This window comes from Embiotoca jacksoni, unplaced genomic scaffold (genome assembly GCF_022577435.1).
Source record: "Embiotoca jacksoni isolate LCO1_2020_lvr unplaced genomic scaffold, fEmbJac1.0.p SCAF_55, whole genome shotgun sequence".
In the NCBI taxonomy this organism is placed as follows: Eukaryota; Metazoa; Chordata; class Actinopteri; family Embiotocidae; genus Embiotoca; species Embiotoca jacksoni.
The window spans coordinates 994,415-1,014,826 of record NW_027185409.1 but is presented as its reverse complement, the minus strand read 5'-3'; the positions used below and the strand labels follow the sequence as shown (position 1 = coordinate 1,014,826).

Below are 20,412 nucleotides of genomic sequence, written 5' to 3'. Positions count from 1 at the left end.
GGATTTTTTTTTTCTTAGCTTTTTTTTTTTTTTTTTTTTTTTTGCAGTGTTAACCGTTTATATCCTCCTGTTCTAACTTATTTTTTTACTTTAAGTAATTTTTGATCACTGTGATCCAAAACATTTCCATCAAGCCTTAAAACAGTTCAACATTTTGGGGAAACACGCTTCACTACTTTTTGCTGCGAGTTAATTAGGAAGCTCAAAAACAGTCTTGTCTGTTCGCTGAAGTTATTTTCTCTTGCCAAGAATTAATGTGGAACATAACGCAAAGTAAAACTGCAATGTGATGCTACATTTTAATTAGCGAGCTTCAGAGGAAGCTGGTTGATGGATTTAATCGCCTTTTTTATTGCCGTTTTGTGCTAAGCTAAGCTAAACTAGCTAGATGCTGACTGTAGCTTCATATTTAGCACCTTGAATTTCCCAAAACTGCAGAACTATTCCTTTAATTTTAAAGTTTGAGCAGGTAGGCGTGTATCCCGGAGGGTTGCTGGTGGCTGTGAATGTGGACTTTAATATGGGGTCGTGGTGTTTCTAGAATGGCCTATGTTTTGTTTTAGTTTTTTTCTGTGAGCTTTATCGCCATCTACTGGATTTGGTTTTCGGATCGGCTCCAAAATTGTGTAGCTCACTCTTTGGTCCAATCTGCACCCTTCCACCAAATTTTATAACAATCGTGCCGGTAGTTTTTCCGTGATTCCTGCTGATTTTAATGTTTTTTTTAAAGAGCAAACTGCACCAAACACACAACACTCCTCTGCAGTGGGCGGTTTTTTTCTCTCACTTGTATTTTGGCAATGGACATAAAACTTGGTGTCGTGTTGAGCAAAGAATACAGAAACATTCACATTCATAGTTTTATCTCTATCAAAAGGAAAAATCTCACCAAATAGAACCGACGCGAACATCGATTGGTTCCCGCTTACGGTTCCCAGATGGACGGTTCCTTTTTTCCAGTAAGTTGCCGCCCTGTCGTCGATGCGGGAAGTGTGTGTGTGTGTGTGTGTGTGTGTGTGTGTGTGTGTGATTAGTAATCTTGAATTCTTTTTTTTTTACAAAAGCAGAAGCTAAAGAAACTTTCTCTTCTCTAGAAACATGGTTTCGTGTTTAACGACGGTCGCCGGGCTCCGAGTGGCCGATGGTTTCCATTTAAAGTGTCAAAGTATCAAGAAATCCTCGTTTGAGGTTTAAACTGCTTCCTGAAAAACATCAAAAGGTTTTTAACGCTGCATTAAAAATGATCTACTTGTCAGAAGAACGAGAGAAATACAAGACGGGAGGAAATCGGGTGAAAACTGTTCACAGGTTACCAAAGTTTTATTCAAATTTTTTCACCCGTTAATGTAGAAACAAGGTTTTTGTAGTGAAAACTGCCCGTTGTGTTTATTTATAGTCTTGTCAACTATCTCAATAATTAATGCAAATGCACAAATTTCTGCAATATTTTTTGCACTTTTGCAAAATTCATGCAATTTCTCTGTAATGAATGTACTAAATACCAAATATTCAAAATGCACCTTTGCGGCCTTTGATTTAAATTGTCAATTTAATAAAGTTTTTATGTAAAAACAACAACAACAACTGCAGCACAAATTCCAATTTGGTAATTTTCCATGAGGAGCTTTTATTCCTGCAGATTATCGTATGTTTTTATGACATGAAGCTCTCATCGGTGTCTGATAATATGGATGTTTCACACTGAACATCCTCATCCTCACTCTGCAGGTGTTTGCGCCCTTCGTCACTTCCTCTGCTTCTCCACTAGGGGTCAGTGTGCACTCGGCTGCGCTCACTACAGTCAGTTTGCTTTAAAAAAAAACAAAAACAAAAAAAAAACTAGCAGCCGGTATGTAAAAACTGTGACACACATATGACCAGGCAGAAATAGGGCGTGACAACGGCAAGAATTCAACAGAGACAGCGTCAATACGAGTTTTGTGATGTCATAACTCTCAGCTCTACCCTGAGCAGAGGTCTTGAGGAGGCAGAAAACAGGTGTACGGTCGGACGGGTAAACTGGGACTCCCAAAAAAAAAATCACTCTCTTCTGCTTTACTTCACATTTAAAATGAAAAGATTAAAATGAAATAGTGTTCTAGATGCTAAAATGCTCCGTTTAAATCATTTCAATTTGTAAACTTTTATTATGAAAAGAAAAAGTAAATGTCATTAAAAAAAAAAAAAACTCTGCAGAGCAGGAGATTTTAACAGACTCGGTCAACTCACGAGGTCAATGCAGCTGTTTCAGGCAAAGCTCTCCTTTCTATCACTTTGCTTCTATACAGATGTGTTTTTTTTACCCAGAGTAATTCCCTGTGAAAGACTTAGTCACCTGTAGCTCCAGATGTTAAAGTAAAGTCACACTTTCACGTGGTCGTGACCCTAAAACAAGTTCACAGAGAGGAAGCCAAGAATTCAACAAGTTCCACATGAGGGTAAAAAAAAAAAAATAAAAAAAAAAAGAAGCTCCCTCGGTCCCGCGATGAGGAACAACGGAGAGTTTGGAGGGAACCGGTCCAGGCTGCTGACTGAAAGTGGACACTGGCTCCTCTTAGCCACGAGACCCAGGTTATCTGTGCATCTCCTGTATCCTCTGTTCAGTCTTTAGTCCGGCTCGGACCCTCCGAACACAACACGCACGCAGCGCGCGACAGGTGCAGCGTTACGTAGGCAGCACGCTTCCAACCAACCCGGCTGTCATTATGCAAATACGCGCGGCGGCCGATTTGTGTTTCAGGTGTGTCCAGACCGCAGAGGTGGATCTGACCGGTCTGATCGGAAACCTGACGATACTACGTCCCGCCCACCGATAGCTGTAACCTGACTGCACCGCAGGCCTGTCAATCAAACAGACACGCCCCCAAAAACAGGTCTTCTTGAATCTTCTTTTCTAATGAATGAGGGATTATTTTCAGATGGACCTCCAGAAAACTAATAAGAAGGAGTGACTTTAGCTAACAACACCGAGATAACTGATGGACACATTTTATTCACTTTGGATTTGATGAGAGAAGTTGAATGGGAGTCTATGGAGCCGGAGGCTTTTTGGAGCCGACCTCTAGTGGCACTCGCTGGTATTGCAGCTTAAGACACTTCTGGATCAGAACCGTTTTACAGACCTGAAGCTACGAACTCTTTTATATCCAGTCTGTGTTTTGGAGTGAGACGATTTCAAAAGAAGGAGATGGTTTAATAATAAAACAACAGGACACTGAAAAGCCTTTAAGATAAAACTGCACAGGAATTATTCTTTGTGACGTTACCACTCTTTTTTTTTTGTTCTTTTTTTATTGTTGTTCATTTGATCACAGTTTTTGAACCGTGGCTTTACAGGAGTGACTTCCTGTAGTCTGCAGCGGTTGCTAGGTAACCTTACAACGACAACGAGACTGCAGGAAGTCGCTGTACGTGTCCACAAAACAGGACGTAAAGACCACGACGTGCTGCTTTTATACTTCAGCTGATGAATCAATCAAACAAACGAGATATTACTTGTCAAATAGTGAGATTTAAAGGTGGATTTTGTCGTGTTTGAACGGAAGCTTCGTATTTTAAAATACAGAAAAAGCAAAACTTATTTCCCAAAGATATGAAAGTATTCCTGTGTTTCTCGGCGGTGACAGTCGGTTGATGATGAGAGAATTAGCGGAGGCAGGTTGTTGTTGTTGTCGTCGTTAGCAGAGAAGCTTTAAGAAAACTCTGCCATCCCGTTACGTAACGTCGAGCGCTATTTTCTGTCGCCGCCTCACCAGCTGCTGCAGCCGCCGAATACATTCACACTGGATTAATGTAATTATGTGATTATGAAATCCGGTTATTAAATTACGCTCTTTATGGGCGGTGATCAAAAGCAGCGCAAACAGCAGACGGCCTGCGTCTTCACAACCGCAACTAACAGGGCAAGGAGAGGGTCTGACTCGGTTCGGAAACGGGCCTCGACGATCCTGGATCTGGAAACAAACCCACAAGTCTATAATGGGAAACAGTATTTCCCCATTTTGTGTTGTAACTGAGTGACAGTCGGAGGCTCGATCACGTCATGCGGCCCGCAGGCCCGGACCAGTCCTTGCATTTGTTCAGCAGAGCATCTGACCGTCTGCCAGTTGGGTGATAAAATCTACAAGTGACATGAGGAAAACAATTTTTTTTAATGCAAATGGAAGGCAGCCAGACCGAATCAACCCGGAGCTGAAAGTTTCTCTGTGTTTTGTTGCTCTGTAACATAAAGGGGGGTTTGTTTAAAAGTCTGTTAAATCCAAAAGGGACTTTTGAGTTGAGGCCTTAGCTGTCTTATAACGAGGGTTAATATGGAATACAAGGGTTTTATTAACAACATCTAAAGAACTTTATCCACTAAAAGGCTCTATAATAGACTTTTTTTAGAGGTCTGTGGCAACCCGGTGATTGTAGCACTCCTTTTTTTGTGTGCCAATTCATAGTCCTGGTTTCTTCATTTCAACATACGAAATCTGTAATGTGTCCAAATAAATGGGCTCGATAATTAGCCTGAACATACGTGGTTCTTATAGTGGAGTTATGAGTCCACTAGGAAGTATTAACAAACCACAATGTCAAATAAAAAGTCATTTTACAAACAAATAAAATTTCTTTTTTCAAAATAAAACGACGGGACAACTGAGTCTGAGAGCTGAGAAAGAATTTCTCTTTTTTTTTTTTACTGTGTGACGAATGTTGTGTGATTTTTTTTTTTACTTTTATTATGTTGTTTTTGGACCGTTTTAACCTGTAAAGCATCTTTGAGTATCATGAAAAGCGCTATGAACATAAAATGTGTTACTATTATTATTAATCTGAAAAAAAATATAGTAAGCTAACTTCCTGACAGGATAATGGATCAACCAATCAGCTCCAGAGACACTCGGATCATCGTCGATTCGAAAAGAGTGGTATCGATCATAAAGGTTGTCAATCACCCAAAATGTCCTTTTAACTACACAATCAGCCACAATATGCGTGTTGCAATGACAAATAAATATGATTGTTGTAGCCATTCATCAATTAAACCCCCTCTTTTTTTATTTTAATGCTTTTTTTGTTTGAATAATATAGACACATTTGTTGACTGTGTTATTAATATTATTACTTTAACTCATTTGAGTAATTGTTGATGCTTTTATTTTGAAGGCACCAGTCTGAGGTCAAATCAGCACCACAAAGATCACGCTGGATCATTTATGCAGAGGAGAAATGGGGCTTCTGCAGCTTCGATTACAGTTTATATTCTCAATCTGACTGCAGTCGATCAACATGAGCTGGAGTTTTAAAGGACACCGGTTCGAATCCCGTCCGGACAAAGTTTTTCCACAAGATTCTCCTCCGCTTTGATTGCAGGATAAGAATCTGCTGCCAAACGGCGTCTCGTCTGGAATCTGCTGATGATTCTGCCGGCTCGCTGTCACCGACTTCCTCTCCGTCTTTTTCTTCTAACATCCCCCTCCTTCCCTTTCTCGTCTGTACTCTTCTCCACATCCATTACAACTGTCTGCAAACTTCCTTCCTCCCTTTCTCTCTCGAAACTCTCTTTTTCTGCCTCCCCTTCTCCTTCTCCTCCTCACAAGCAGCTTTTCCACCTCGACCTCTGTCTTCCACATTTTGTCCTTTTTCAGAGTCAGTTTGCTCGTCTTTCAACTTGGATAAGAGAAAAAAATAAAAAGTAAAACACTGTTATGTCCGACCAAGAAATTCAAATTCCTGCAGCATACCAGCACAGCTTAACATTCTCTTGGGTTTGGATCTCCCCACTTCCTCTCCCTTCCCTTCCCCAACATTTCTCCCACCGGAGCTTCATTCCTTCTCTGCTCGCCGAACATCTTCTCATCCACAGAAGGCTCTGATATTATTTCATGCAATCAGACTTTATAATAGTTCACCTTTTGGCCAAATCTGCTCTCCATCACGGACAATAGACTCATTCTGGTGGCATCACCATGTTCAATCACCTTATTTGCACTCCTGTGTCACTTTTATCACATCATCATCTTTGCTAAAACACTTTCTTTTCTTTTTTTTTTTTTTTGTGATATTTTGTCCAAAGAAAGAGGAAATGATTTACTTGGCAACACTCTTGGTGTTTTGCCTATAATTAAAAGGACATACAAGTTTACACCCGGTGATAAACTACATCGGTGCACCGGAGAGAAAAGCTGTTGCACATTAAAGTGCCTGCAGCCGCTGCTCACGCGAGGACAATAGGATTATATTCACACACAAAAAAAATACTCTGTCCTTTCTCACTTTTTCTTGCCGTCTGGGTGACTCCAGCTGCAGCCGCCTACTGGGACAATACACTTACATAACCAATCCTGTCCTGTAATCCCAACCCGAGCATCCCCCCCCCACCACACACACACACACACACAGACACACACACACACACACACACACACACACACACAGACAGCTATCCTCTCTCTGTCCCCCCCCCCCCTCCATCCTGATTGTGGTGGTGGTAGTAGTAGTGGTGGTGGAGGCTCCCTTATGTCCAGATTTACTATGGAAGAAACAACATGACCTCTTAATCTTAATCCCAGCCAGTTACATGTATCCAGGATGAAGATCACGTGGCCCTCCTTCTCCAATGTGTAGCTGCCCAGATTTTTTTATTATTTTTTTTTTTTTAAGGTAAATTGGCAAGAATGATTTTTTTTTTTTTTTTTTAAATAAGTGTTGTTTTTTTTATAGGTCAGATTTGGATGGGAACCTCTTCTCACGTTCACGGACATTTTTGCATATTTTCCTTTAATTTCATCAGATAAAATCCACCTTTGATGAAGATGAAGCATGAATTGGAAGTGAAGTGAGAAACCCGCCAGCCCGGAGGAGCGTCGAACAATTCACGAATTAAAATCATCACATTTGATTCAATTATTTTATGACTTCATGTCTGTAAGATTACGTTTCATGTATGTAGTTACTTCTCGTGTCAGGTTTCGTCTTTTATTTATTTATTTTATTTTAATTCCTTAATTTGGACCAGTTTGTTACCATCGAGCGATTCGTGCAGAGCGCGCGCCCGCGACAGAACTTCAACAACTGCGCGCGCCCCGGAGCGGCTGGTACTTAACGGCTGGCGGCTCGTCTCCGGTTCAGCAGCGCCGACGAGTCCGCGGAGAGCGGCCGCATGAACCACGACGAAGCGGGATCCTGCGTCCACCGCCGCGCCGTACATCCACCCGTGGGTCCGTCGTGAACCGAAGGATATTCCTCCCGAGGTAAGCGGGCGTGTCGGGCTGCGAGAGAAACGGCGGCCCCCCCCCCCCTCCCTCACCCCTCCTCCCCCCCCCACCGTGTGCAGTGTGTGTTGGTGAAAAACAACAGCCCCGCTTGTAGCAGACGTTAGCTTCCCTTCATTAGCCCCCTCCGTGCTAACGCTCCCTCCCTCCCCCCCCCCCCCCCCCCCCACCTCCTCCCCGGTTAGCGCCGTTGCTTTTAAGGCTTGTTTTGTTGTCTTTGACGCGGTGAAACGTTTCCCGCGGTGTGCGGTCGGTGGAGAAACGTTGTTGTCAACGTTCAGAGAAACGGTCGCGTGGGACACAAACAAGAAAACACACCAACGTTAGCTCCTCGGTGCCGGAGCTCCTCCACACTGCTAAGCTAACAAGTCGCCGATTTAGCTCGCTAGCTCGCGAGCTACGGTTGGTGGTGGAGGTGGAGGAGGAGGTGGAGGAGGAGGAGGGGGGGGGGGACGACACCGCTTTACGGCAAGACGAGGCCTTGTGTCGGTAACGGTTAAAGCTCGCGCTGCCTCCTGCCAGACAAGGCCGGCTCGGTGTTTAACAGCGGGTTGGTTCAGGTCGACGGGAAGCCCGCAGCGACCTGGTGTGTGTTTGTGTTGTTGTTGTTGTTGTTGTTGTTTGTGTTGGAGGAAGTGATGGATCATGTTTACTCCCGACCAGCGGCCGGAGCGGCCGCAGTCTCAGACCCGCCGTGGCGGCGTTTGACCTGCCTCCAAGCAGGACGAGTGAATGTCAGCTCCGGGGGGAGGAGGAGGAGGAGGGAGGTGGGGAGGAGGAGGAGGAGGAGAAGGGGGGGGGGGGGGGAGGAGGAGGAGGAGAAGGGGGGGGGGGGAGGAGGAGGAGGAGGGGGGGGGGGCTCTGAACTCCCTTTTTATTTTAATTTGATCGTATTTCATCGCCTCTCCAGTGTGCAGCGTTGGTTGTAGGAACACCTGTAGATGAGTTGTGTTGTTTGAGCTGTCAACAAAACCAACAGCATCAGTGACCTTCTGACTGAAGCTACCAGGAAGGCCTCATTTGTTGTTGTTGTTGTTGTTGTTGTTTATAACGTCTCTGCTCAGGTTGAGGGTTTGCGTGGGGTAAGATGGGGAATGACGTGAGCTCACCAAACTCATGATGAACTCACGCAGTGACAAAGGTGAGCAGTCAGACCTGTAACTTTTTACACATGTGGAAGTGATGCTGGTGTAATAACAAGTGAAAAGGTTGATATATTAATATATAGATATATTAATATATAGATATATTAATATATAGATATGTCGATATATTAATATATAGATATGTCGATATATTAATATATAGATATGTCGATATGTTGATATATAGATATGTCGATATGTCGGTATATCGGTATGTCGGTATGTCGGTATATCGATATGTCGATATGTCGATATGTCGGTATATCGGTATGTCGGTATGTCGGTATATCGATATGTCGGTATATCGATATGTCGGTATATCGATATGTCGGTATGTCGGTATATCGATATGTCGATATGTCGGTATGTCGGTATATTAATATATTGCAATGTGAAAACCGGCAGCTCCTATAAATCAACACCGAAGACTTTTTCTGTTTTGCTGCCTTTTAACAACCAGATTTGAGGACATCTTAAACTTTTATCCATTGTTGGCTTAATTAATGATTTAATCACTGTTTTTAATGTTTTAATCACTTGTTTTTAAATGTCCTTTTCTTTTGCCTGATGTTTTGATGCTTTCAACGGTTTTATGTGAAGCACTTTGAATGACTTTATTTAAATGTGCTCTACACATAAACTTGTCTTGATACTAGATATAGGCTCCCGATTTAGGATATGGCGTAATCAATGTCTTTTTGTATTTAAAAGTTGCATTATAGTAAAAGTATAGTTATTATTTTCACATTACTGATGATTATTCATCAAAAATGTCATTGTGAATATTTTGTCAAAGCAGCCATCGTTGCCTCGACAATATCGTTGCGAAATCAAGGTATTAGTTCCAAAATAATGTTTTTTAGAAATATATTATGTACACACACTTTTTGGTCCATATTGCCCAGCTTTATCAGTTTGGGTTTGAAAGTACTTGACTTGCATCGTTCGCTGATTGGAGGTCGTTTGTTTACAGTCTTGTTTATAGAATGAAAAATAGTTTTGTTTTTTTTGTCTTTAAGAAAAAGTTTTTTTTAAATTTTTTTTTATAGTCTTTGCATAAAAGTGAAGCGTGAAGATCGTGGACACACATTATGGCTGAAAGATGCTCACGCTTTATGTAACACTGATTGTTTGACATGATTATGCGTGTGGAGAAATTGACTCGTGTTTTTAAAGGCAACACGTGTGTTTTTCAGCAGCGAGTACAACTACTGTTTGGCCTCACATTGTATTTGTAGCAGTAGTTTGAGGATGATGTGTGGGAGGCTTTTAAATGGGATTTCAGCTCTATGACTATTTCATCAATGGAAAATACACAATTATTGATAAGCCTGGCCTAAAGCATATTACACTGGCTTGTAAAAGTGTGCCGTGTATTTTGTCAGGTGATGCCCGGGAATATGAATATTAAAAGTCGAAGTTAAAGACTCTGCTACCTTATGTTCAATATGACATGTTTATTATTCATTATTTATTTGACTGTATTGTCAAACTGTCGATGAAGAACATTCATTCTCTCTAATGGTCAGAAATATTAAGGCATTTATTTTAGATGTTTTGAATGATTTTTTTTTTTTTTGCCCTACGTTCAATATTTTACGGACGGCAGAAGTTATTTGTCGTGCACGTAATTTTTATCGCCTTATTCCGAAAAACAAAAAATATTCAGCCAATTTCCGCATTAATCTTGGAGGCAAACATTCTTGTTAGTTAAAAGATAACAAGGTATTTGTCTTCTAGCAATCAACAAGTTAATAGGAGCAAAATAAAAATAATGCAACAAAATATTAAAATGAGATTAGTTATGGCCACTAAATCGAAAAGTTAATGTGTCTGATAATAAACATATTTCTAATTGTTTTGCAACACTACTATAATAGGTTGGACCAAAGAAAATGATGACCAGAAGCCTTTGAAGATATGGTTGGAGTCTTGTGGAGCCTGAAGCTGTTTGACTTTTTACGGTGAGATTACTCAGCAGGTGTCCGTCTGAGTCTCCCGACCTTTGGATGATTTGCACCTTCAGATTCAAATGTTCACATTGTTGGAAATGTATTGTCTTCCCATTTAACTTGGAAAAATACAGCTTAAGTTTGCGTGCTTTTAAACACAAGGCAGGCATTAGAGCTGCATCATGTTGTTGATAAAGCACACAGCTTGCAATAATTACAGCATGTATTTTCACTTGTCTGGTGTTAACAGGTGGTTTATTCCAGTTTATTGCTTTAATCTCAGGTGTAAATCCAGTCCTGATTTGAGGACTAACATGAAAACACAGTGATGTTCGGATCCAGAAGAAGGCATTTAAAAAAAACACCAGTTTAGATTAGTTTACATTAATGTGAGAAACTGCACTAAAGAGCAATAAGAGTACAAAATGTGATAGTGGGAATAAATCCAGCCAGAAAGACTGGATCCTTTTTAAGGACCCCACACACACCCATACGAGTGTTTTTAGTTCTTCTGACTGGTTGATCCGGTTGAAGTTAGTTGAAGCTTGTTCAATCCTAACAGAAAGTTCACGTACACGTCAGTCAGTCTGTTTCAACTCAACGTCGCCGTCTTGAGAGCTAAAACGTACCACCCTGAGCAAAAAAAAAAAAAAAGTAAATAAAAAGCGGGTGTTTATTTTTATTTTTTTGCCGAGTGTGGTCGGCACGGTGTCGGTCGTCTGTAATGCAGCAGCAGAGATGAACTCGTCGTGACGCAAAGGTTTTCCGTAGCTTTTAGAGAGGTTTAGTCGTTGGGTAATGTCGCCACCAGACAGATGTCAAGATGATGGGGATTTATGTCATTGGTAGGAAAAACTGATCCTCATGAAATCCCCGTGCTCATTAAAATGCAAGGAAGGTTTGCTTTTTCACATTTTTTATTTTCAAAGCTACAACAACAACAAAAAAGAAGGTAAAAAGTTGTATTTTTAGCAAAACATTCAGTCGACAAAATCTCAGGATTATTGGTCGGTCCGTTTTACTTTGTCTGATGAGATGATGTCCGAACAGTAAAATCTTCGGTGTTTTGGTCGATTCGTTGTGTTTGTAGTTTCACAGACGTCATGCTAACACCGCCCCTTTAATATTGTTTTATTTTCTACCTATCCCATGCAGAAGGGCCCGGTGGTATTTTCTCTTATATTAACCATGAGCCCTTTCTCACATTCCTCACTGAGAGTTTCTCCTGCAGGAGGAGGCTCCAGCTGCTTTTGTTGGTATGCGGCCTCTCTGTGAACTGTTGAAGGTTTCGGGAGCCGTTGTCCACTCTGTGTTTTCGTCTCCTCCTCGGTGGTTAATCCCACCAGCTGTCTCTAGGTACAGTCTCTAATGGCCGCTTTATTTATGTTGTGAATTCTGCAGCGAAGGATGATCGTAAGCGCATATGTTCGATGGTTGCAGCCCGGGCGCGCTGATGGTTTGAAGACATCTGTCGCGGCACCCCGAGGCGGTTATCACACAGGAGAAAAATGGCGGCAAGTTAACCTGCTGTAGGATATTTTACAGCTTGTTGATTAGCGACTCTCCTCCAAAAAGCCTCGAGGTTGAATTAGGCCACGTTGTACACGCTTCAGTTTCAGTTTTAATCATATTAGTTTTAAAAAGGCAAGTTTTATTTGTAGAGCACATTTCAACACCGAGGCAATTCAAAGGGCTTCACGTGAAACCACGGAAAGCATCCAGACATCAGGCAGAAAGAAAAAGGCGTTAAATTCAAATAAATCAAACGAGCTACAAAATTGCTTGAGGACATCGGCCATGTTTCCTGTCTTTATTCTCTTTTTTTTTTGCAGCGGTTGAAATGTTTCTTCTGATGCCGTTTCTGTTTAATCAACTCTGCTTCATGTCGAGTGTCAACAAAGCTCAGTCGGCTCGTTTTGTGTTTGAACGTCACGCGGTCCATCTGAGCTGCCGGTCTTCCTCTGCTCCTCCTCCTCCTGCTCCTCCTCCTCCTCCTCCTCCTGCTCCTGCTGTCGTCACCTGACTACCTGTGTGCTTGTGCGGTGTCACATGGCACAAGACAGAACTTTGTCTTCAGCGGACATGTTTTATGTGACAGTTTTGAGCCTTTTCTTTTTTAAAGCAAGGTTTGTCCTGAGATCTAATATGGCTGAACGTGGTTAGTTCACTTATGTCTATGTTGAGTTTGGCAAAAATAGGGGAGGGGTGGGGGCAAATAGTACACTATCTGACCTGATGTATATAACTGTTGGTGCTTTCTGCTGGTATTACATGTTTGAGGAGGTGGATGTGTTTCTTAGTCTGAACGCCGATGTGACTTTTGCTTTAAAAAAAATAGTTTTTACTATCCTGGCACAACATCAGCAGCACATGTCCAGCTCAGCTCATCCTCACGAGAGTGACAGCTGTGTGTGTGTGTGTGTGTGTGTGTGTGTGTGTGTGTGTGTGTGTGTGTGTGTGTGTGTGTGTGTGTGTGTGTGAGAGGGAGAAACTGAGAGACAGAAGTGACTCATTGGCTCTGTAACAGTGAGGTAATTCTAGATCTGTTACTAATGCCAAAGGGAGTCCCTGCTTGCTTTATCACTCTGTGTGTGTGTGTGTGTGTGTGTGTGTGTGTGTGTGTGTGTGTGTGTGTGTGTGTGTGTGTGTGTGTGTGTGTGTGTGTGTGTTGCCCTCATATGCGTTTCCTGAGAGGCTTCTCCATGGTAACAAGCTGCCGAGCTGCGTTGTACCTCCAGTTGTTTTTCCTGCTGAAGAAAAAGAGGTGACCGTAGAAGTTAAAATAAAAACAAGAATATGACAACTTCACCCCCTTAACAAAATAAAATGACTTATTTTTTTAATTTCTGGTCTGGCTGGTACACAAGGTCCCAGAGATATGCTAGCAAATAGTCTTTATAGTGATGTTATACTTTCATCCTAAAAATGTTCTACCAGAGTGAAGTTAGTTTGGCGTCGGTGCACCAACCTACCATCTGTAACTTTTATCTTTTTAATGCATCCTGTTGTCATTTCATCTTTGAATCTATCTTCTACATTTCTATTATCTCCATTGTCTTGCGTGTGTTGGTCTCAAAGTGGTTTTGAAATGGTCTCATCTATTTGATTTTTCTGGTATACATTGGTATTTTCTGTCTTATTATTGGCCTGTCAATCATCATCAATGCATCATGGGTACAGTCAGATAGGAAGCTGCTCTTCATTAGGTTTTCCGCCACTCTAGTTTTTCTTTTATCAGCAAATGGGTTTGTTCTCCTGAAGACTCTGATTAAAGAGCCAAAGGCAATTCTGTAGTTCATCTTTTCTGAGCTCTTTGGGACTCTAAAATGTTATACCTGTCTTTTTAAAGAACCGGATTCTCTCAGCATGAGGACTCAATCGTGGTGATTTCCTCTGTTAGCGTACCGAGCTCTGATCCAGATGGGAGAACCTCCCGACTCTGGACTTGTTTTCTGTGGCAGAGGCTCATGCAGTGAAACGGACCGAGGCTGGCTAACTAAGGGGAAAAACTGAGTAGCCAGCATGGCATCTGGACCCCAGAGTCGGGCCGGGGGTCTGTGGGTCTGTGGTTCTGTGGTTCTGTGGTGGTCGGCTAACGACGTCTCACTCTGTCTACATATGAAACCACATGTAGAGATGCTTTTCACCTTATGGTGGCGCTCCCGTGGTTTTCACGCTCCGTAACGTGCTCGTAGTTCACACGGCGGGTCGTGTGGACGGTAATCTTGCGGATTTTAAGATTTTAAACGGACTTGACATCCACACACACACACACACTCCCCCCACCCCCCACCCACCCCGCTGATATGTAATCAAGGGGTCAGTCTTTATTCACAGTGGGCGAAGTCGGCCTTGTGACCGGAAACAAATGTCCCGTTTAATCTCGCCTCACAGTCGACTTCAGGATGTACTCAGCGGTGGAGAACAGAGATCTCCTCCCGTGTGATGATTCGATCTACCGACGAACAGCACTAGTGACACTAGCAACAGATTCCACTGATCGCTTCTTTTCACTTCAAACCAACACTTGATGCAATCAGAGCGTTTTTTCTTTTTTTTCCTTTTGACCTCCTTTCAGACGTCGCAGAAGAACGAGTCGGACTGTAAACAGAAAACGGGGACGGCAGGCGTCGTGTTCTGGATACGTGGGTCCTGACGCCTCCTCGCCTCTCCTTGTTGGTCTCTCTCTTCATTTCCCTTCAGTGGCGCTTTATTGCCGTGACATGAATACAGACATCTGCATTGCCAAAGCATGTTTAAAATGTAAATAGCGTGTGTCCGTCCCCTCCCTCTCTCCGTCTTCCCCTTTGTGAACCCCTGGCTGTAGGTGATGAAGTGTTTGGGTCTCTGGTGATGAACTGCTGCCGGGTCCAGATGGCTCATTGTTGGATCTGCTGCCCTGCCCCTCTAATAACACACTTTGGGCATTGGCTAGTGTCACTAGTGCTGTTTTATAGATGTGTGTGTGTGTGTGTGTGTCAGCGGGCTCTCTTTGTGCTCATAATTCTAGTTTTTTTTGTTTTCTGCTGCTGAATTTCTGACTGCTTCATCTTCATATTGTGGTGATAATGTGAACAGATGTGGCGTAACGATGGTGAAAAGGATCCAGAAGAGGGAGTGCAGCCGTGCGCCTCCTGTCTCACTCGTAGTTAAACCAAAATCCGGTGGCTTTTTCCTCCTGAAGAGGTCATAAAAAGATAAAAGAATAGTGCTAATTAATACTTTTTTATTTTTTATTTATCATCGTGCAATACTGCTGTTTTCAGTTGGTGCAGAAGGAATGATGTGCTGCTTTTCTCTGTTTGGCTCTGAAACTGAGGAGATTTGTTTTTAAACTATTTTAGATGTTTTATAGATGATCAAAATAAAATATGAAACCAATGGACACCGTTGTCATCAGTTGAAATAACCGTTAGACCAACTTTCAAACCCCTTCATGGTACACGGGAGGTATTACTGACAGAGTCACACTTACTAAAATATAGTATGAAGTTTGATTTTTTTATAAAATTGTAAGTTTATGGTGCTACTTTACGCTAGTATTTTTTAAAATATTTTCTGCATCCGTGAGCACACGAGTGTACCTGTGATGTAAATGTCAACAGGGTAGCTTCTTGCAAAACAACCGTGCACCACTAATTCACACTAGTGCAGCCATTACACAACGAGGACAGTCGCTCTGCTCGAAACAAAAATGGACGCTGAATTTGAGCCTCGACTCTGTGACGAGGTCCGTCGGTACTGACGTCTTACAGTTAAACTACTACATGTCTGTGGTCTGTCTGCAGCTGTTCTTCTACAGGTCCGCCAGGGAGGATGTTCAGGCCCCTCATGTCCTCTGTGGGCGGAGCTCCAGGCCCCTCAGATGTCCTCTGTGGGCGGAGCTCCCGGTCACAGTACATAGGTGGACGACCTTCTCGGCTGACCTCCGTGGACCTCGTCGGTGTTTAGTGGGCAGTTGCATCTGTCTTCAGATCGGTCCATCACCTCAGATAGATTTCAGTGTTTTTCTTCGTGCTCTGACTTTCTCCTCCGCTGACAGACAGATTCCAGCTTTGTGATATTTGTGCTTCTTTTCCTGCTTTTTGTTTTTTTTGTGCCTCCGAGAGAGAGAATAAAAGAGTTAAAAAAAAAAAGTTAAATCACCGATTTTAAGAAATACATCTGCTGTAATTAAGAAAAATGCCCGAAGTCAGAACAAACATAAAAGTCCCCCGACGTGCCACCGATATTTTCTATTATTTGGTATTAAGGTATTCAAAGTCCTGCATAGTTGTGGTAAATGGTTGGAGGAGGGGAGGTTGGGTTGGGGGGGGGGGGTTCGATAGAAAGGACAGAGTGAAAAGAAAAAGGCAGTGAGAAAGTGAGGGCAGCTGGTGGTGCAGCCTGCAGCCAGACGAGGCTGAAATCTGAGACTCACAGCCACACGGCCAGGAGGAGGAGGGAGGAAGGGAGGGAGGAAGGGAGGGAGGAAGGGAGGAGGAGGCGGCACAGAGAGAAACACAAGTTGGAGACAGTGAGAGTGTCCATCCGGGAGAAAGAGGGCAAAAATATGCAGAGAAACCATAGCAAAGCAAAGAGATACTGACAGGAAACCAGAGGTGTAGGAGGCCATAAACCAAATCTGGAGGAGTCCAGTGGAAGTCTGGAGGGAGGAGGCCCGTGGTCGAAGGAGAAAGGGTTATGTGTCGGGTTTTTTTTTTTTTTTTTTTTTTAAGTTAAGGGAGTCGTCGGCGAGTGAGCATGCTCCGTTCGGACTGACATCGGATGCCGGCTTCAGCTTTAGCTCCTCGTCTCTCCACAAACACACCCAGCGGCGGTGACACCTCCCGCTCTCTGGGGGACAGGAAGCACACCGGAGGAATAAAAGCTCAGGAGAGGAAGGAGAAAGAGGGGACAGACTTTTTATACGGGACTTTCCTCTCCTCTCCTCTTGGAGGAAACTAAGAGAAGCTTTGTTTTTCCAATCAGTGAAGGATTTATTCTTCTGGTAACTCCTGTATACTCCTCCTTTTTCTGGCTGTGGGAATTCTTCCTCTTTTTTTAATTTTGTGTCACAAACCTGCAATTTTGGAAATTTGTTTTACCCGTTTTAAAAGGTGCCGAGCGGTTCCTGGACATTTTTTTTTTTTAGCACCGGTGAGAAACAAAAAGATGGAACTTGCGGTGTTGAAGATCTACAGTGAGTTGGCTGAAGTGCCTTCATGTTGCCGGCTGTTCCTGGTGACTGATTAGGCAAAGTGAGGGGAGTGGCAGGCTGACCACACACACACACACACACACACACACACACACACACACACACAGACTGGTGACTACATTTTCAGTGCAACAGAAAACATATCTGGGTTTCTTTGTGCTGCTCACTGACCTGGTTGGTGTTTTCTTGTGTAGTTTGGCCTCATATTGCCGTTTGATGGATCCCCGCTTCCCTTCCAGGATGTCAGCAGCTGTTTTTCTCTGCGTTTCCAGTGATTGAAGGATTTCATCCTGTTTTTTTTGTTTGGTTTTTTTTTGGGTGGGGGAGTCTCCGGTCTGCTCCTTTTGTCCTCCGTCCCCCGGTGGGCCGTTATATTTTCTGTCCATTTAAGCAAAGTTCGCCTTTGCCTCGGGACACAGCTCTCATTCTTTCATTGCAGCCCGCCCCGGACCCTCATGGGCTCATGCCTCCTAAACAGGGGGAGCGGGGGGCAGAAATATGATCCTCTGTTGCGCGGTGTGCCCGGGGCAGCAACAGTGTGTGGTTTCCATGGAAAAGGCCGGAGAAGCGAAGCGCGGGGCGGCCGCGTAAACGCTGTATGTCTGCGGTCCCGGTGAAACCCGAGCCGGCTAGCGTCGCACTGAAAGCTCCACCCTGGAACGCCCTGTTCAGACTCTTCTCCTGCGTCGCCGCGAGGGGCGTGCACGGGACTGAAGGTGAACCAGCTCGCATGGAAAAAAATACAAATAAATACACGCTCATTTTCTGGGAAACGATTTCTACGTCTCCCTCATCACCTCCGATGTGGTTTTTCTGCAACTCGTCCTTTGTTGCAAAACTTAGTAGAAGTCGCTGCAGCTGTTGGTGTCGGCCTGATGAACTGTACCAAGAAACTCAGCTGGCAAACATTGTACGTTCTGTATGTTTGTTGAATAGCGTGTGTGTGTGTGTGTGTGTGTGTGTGAGAAAAGAGTGGGCCACGACTTGAGAACAAAGAATAGGAATATTTGTGTTGAAGCCCGGCTTGTTCTGCGCCTCCTTCACATCCTCGTCACCGTATCTTTATCTTTTATCTCCACTTGTTCCTTATTGGGTTTTTTCCAGATTTTCCTGGTTTCAGTATCTTTTTCTTTTTTTTTACCCACTTTCCTTTTTTTTTTTTGTCCTGAAGTTGTGTGTGTGTGTGTGTGTGTGTGTGTGTGTGTGTGTGTGTGTGTGTTTATGTTTAGTCTGAGGCAAGTCAGCACATGAACTTTAAGTTAATGTTTTCCTACATATCTCCCTTTTCTTTTTTTAAGCCTTTTGGATCAGATCTTGTCACGAAAGACGGAAACGTTTGAAGAGAAGAATGAATGAGATTCCCTAATGAACCCTGTTAGTGTTTGATAAGCAGAAATGTAGATGCATCAAAATTGATCCTACTTTCCCTGCAGGATGAATATTTTAATGCGCGTTGTTCCATTAGTCCGATCGCGGCCTCGTTTACTTGCACTCAGTATTCAAAGCGAGGCGCTTCTTCAATTACGGTGTTGGTGGTTTGGAGACGAGGGTCCAGATCCGGACGATAACCAACATCGTTTTAAAGTTTTTGTGTTTGAAGTCACGACCAGTCGGGAAAATGCTGATTTGTCGTACTTAATAAAATGTCACCTTTTAAGAGCAAAAATAGAAAAACCTCAAAAGCTGCATTATTGCTGCCGTCGCAAATAAATATCGCAGTTGTTGATCTTAATGACCTGGTGAGTCACGGTGCTTCTTAAACACACATGCTGTTGATTCAGTGATGGATTCACACGACTGATCAGCTGTTGAGTTTTCAAATTAAAAGCCCAGCGATAACGACTAATCATAACTGATGAAAATCCACTTTTCCTGCCGTGTTGTGCTTTAAAACAGATTCTGCGTGTGGAAACGGGAAAGCCGGCGTCTCCTTCTGCCGATTGTTTACACATATCGATGTGTTGTATTGAATTGATTGCCGTTCACGTGATCTCGTACTGCTGACTGCACACGCTGGTTGTTTAGAGGCTTTATGACTTCAGGAGGGATTTCTAGGTTTTTCTTTGAGGTTGTTGAAGCAGTGTTTGTTTGTTTGTTTGTTTGTTTGAGTGAGTGGAGATCATTTAGCAGCTTCTCGGCTTCAGGTATAAAAGATGCAGCAGCTGCAGAAGTGATGGCGGGCAGCGAGGGAGATTCACAGGATTGAAAGTGCTGAAACACGGAAAACTAACAACGTTTCAAGTTGGACGGCAGACGTAGAATTTATCAAAGATTCTCTCTTTTCTTTTCAACAGAGTGTTAAAATCTAGGAATAAGTTTTCACCCTCTGGGGAGTGATATGTCGTTTCACAACATAATAATCCTGACACATCATGTCTCGGACGTTAACGCAAGGGATGCAGCTGGATCTGCTTTATGAAATATGAATGACAGGTGTGGAGCCAGTAGGAATCAATGACTGGAGGTCTCGTGCTAATAATGCACATTTGCATTAACGGCACTCTTATAAGTGGCTGAAATGCCTTGAATGGGCCTCGTTCAGTCTGGGGGGGTGAGGGGGGGGGTTATTGTTTACTGTAATATCGGGATCATTCCCAATGAATAAAACAATTCATTTTGTGATAATGGAAATGAAACGTGGTGTTTGTCACTATTCGGTCAATACTTCATATGTGACATATTTTCATAGTTTTTGTAGGACTGCTGCTCCTAACCACGTTGTTGTTTTTTTTCTCTCTTTTTCAGAGGTCTCCACATTTCAAGAGAAGAAGAAAGCCTTATTTGGAAATCTTATGGACGAAGGTGCGAATTCCTGTTTCTGTATATTTCTTCCTCCTCCACCGTCTTCGTCTGCAGCCGCAGGTTGTTGTCACCGTGTCTGTCAGAGCTGCAGGGTGGAGGTGGTTCCTTCTCTTCCTGTTGGGAACACCTTCACCTGGGGGGCAACACACACACACACACACACACACACACACACACACACACACACACACACACACACACACACACACACACACACACTCTCTCTCACTCTCACCTTTTCTGAGGTGCACAAAATAATCTGGAGTTTTCTCATCCTCTCCTCCTTCTTGCTGCTCCTCTTGAACACTGTGTGCTCAGTCACCGCTTCTGTTTTCTGTCCGTCATCCCTCCCTCCTCCTCTCCCTCCTCCTCTCCCTCCTCCTCTCCTCTCCCTCCCTCCCTCCCCCTCGGGGGGGGAAGCAGGGCTTCATTGCCCTCTCTATCGGGTTAGCTGACTCACTCTTTCTGTCTCCTGTGTTCACTTCCTCCTCACACCTTTTGTTGTTCCCTGGTTGTTGGATGCATGATGTCGTTATAAAGCCTCTCTGGAGAACAAT

At 43.3% G+C, this 20,412-nt stretch overlaps 1 protein-coding gene across 4 annotated transcripts in view; it reads left to right on the top strand.

The window, feature by feature from the left end:
* Nucleotides 1-7,051: 7,051 nt before the first annotated feature.
* The window catches only part of siah1 (siah E3 ubiquitin protein ligase 1), a 19,785-nt gene continuing 6,424 nt past the window's right edge, over nucleotides 7,052-20,412 (top strand). Inside the window, exons 1-3 of one of the 4 annotated variants that reach the window (XM_069172778.1) lie at nucleotides 7,052-7,235; nucleotides 10,282-10,365; nucleotides 19,799-19,855. In XM_069172778.1, coding sequence (XP_069028879.1) covers nucleotides 19,846-19,855 — 10 coding nt within the window. In that variant the 5' untranslated portion in view covers nucleotides 7,052-7,235; nucleotides 10,282-10,365; nucleotides 19,799-19,845. Of the gene's footprint in view, nucleotides 7,236-8,313; nucleotides 8,398-10,281; nucleotides 10,366-17,573; nucleotides 17,770-19,798; nucleotides 19,856-20,412 lie in introns of those variants that run through there. The other 3 variants (XM_069172777.1, XM_069172776.1, XM_069172775.1) reach the window with 3 other exon arrangements.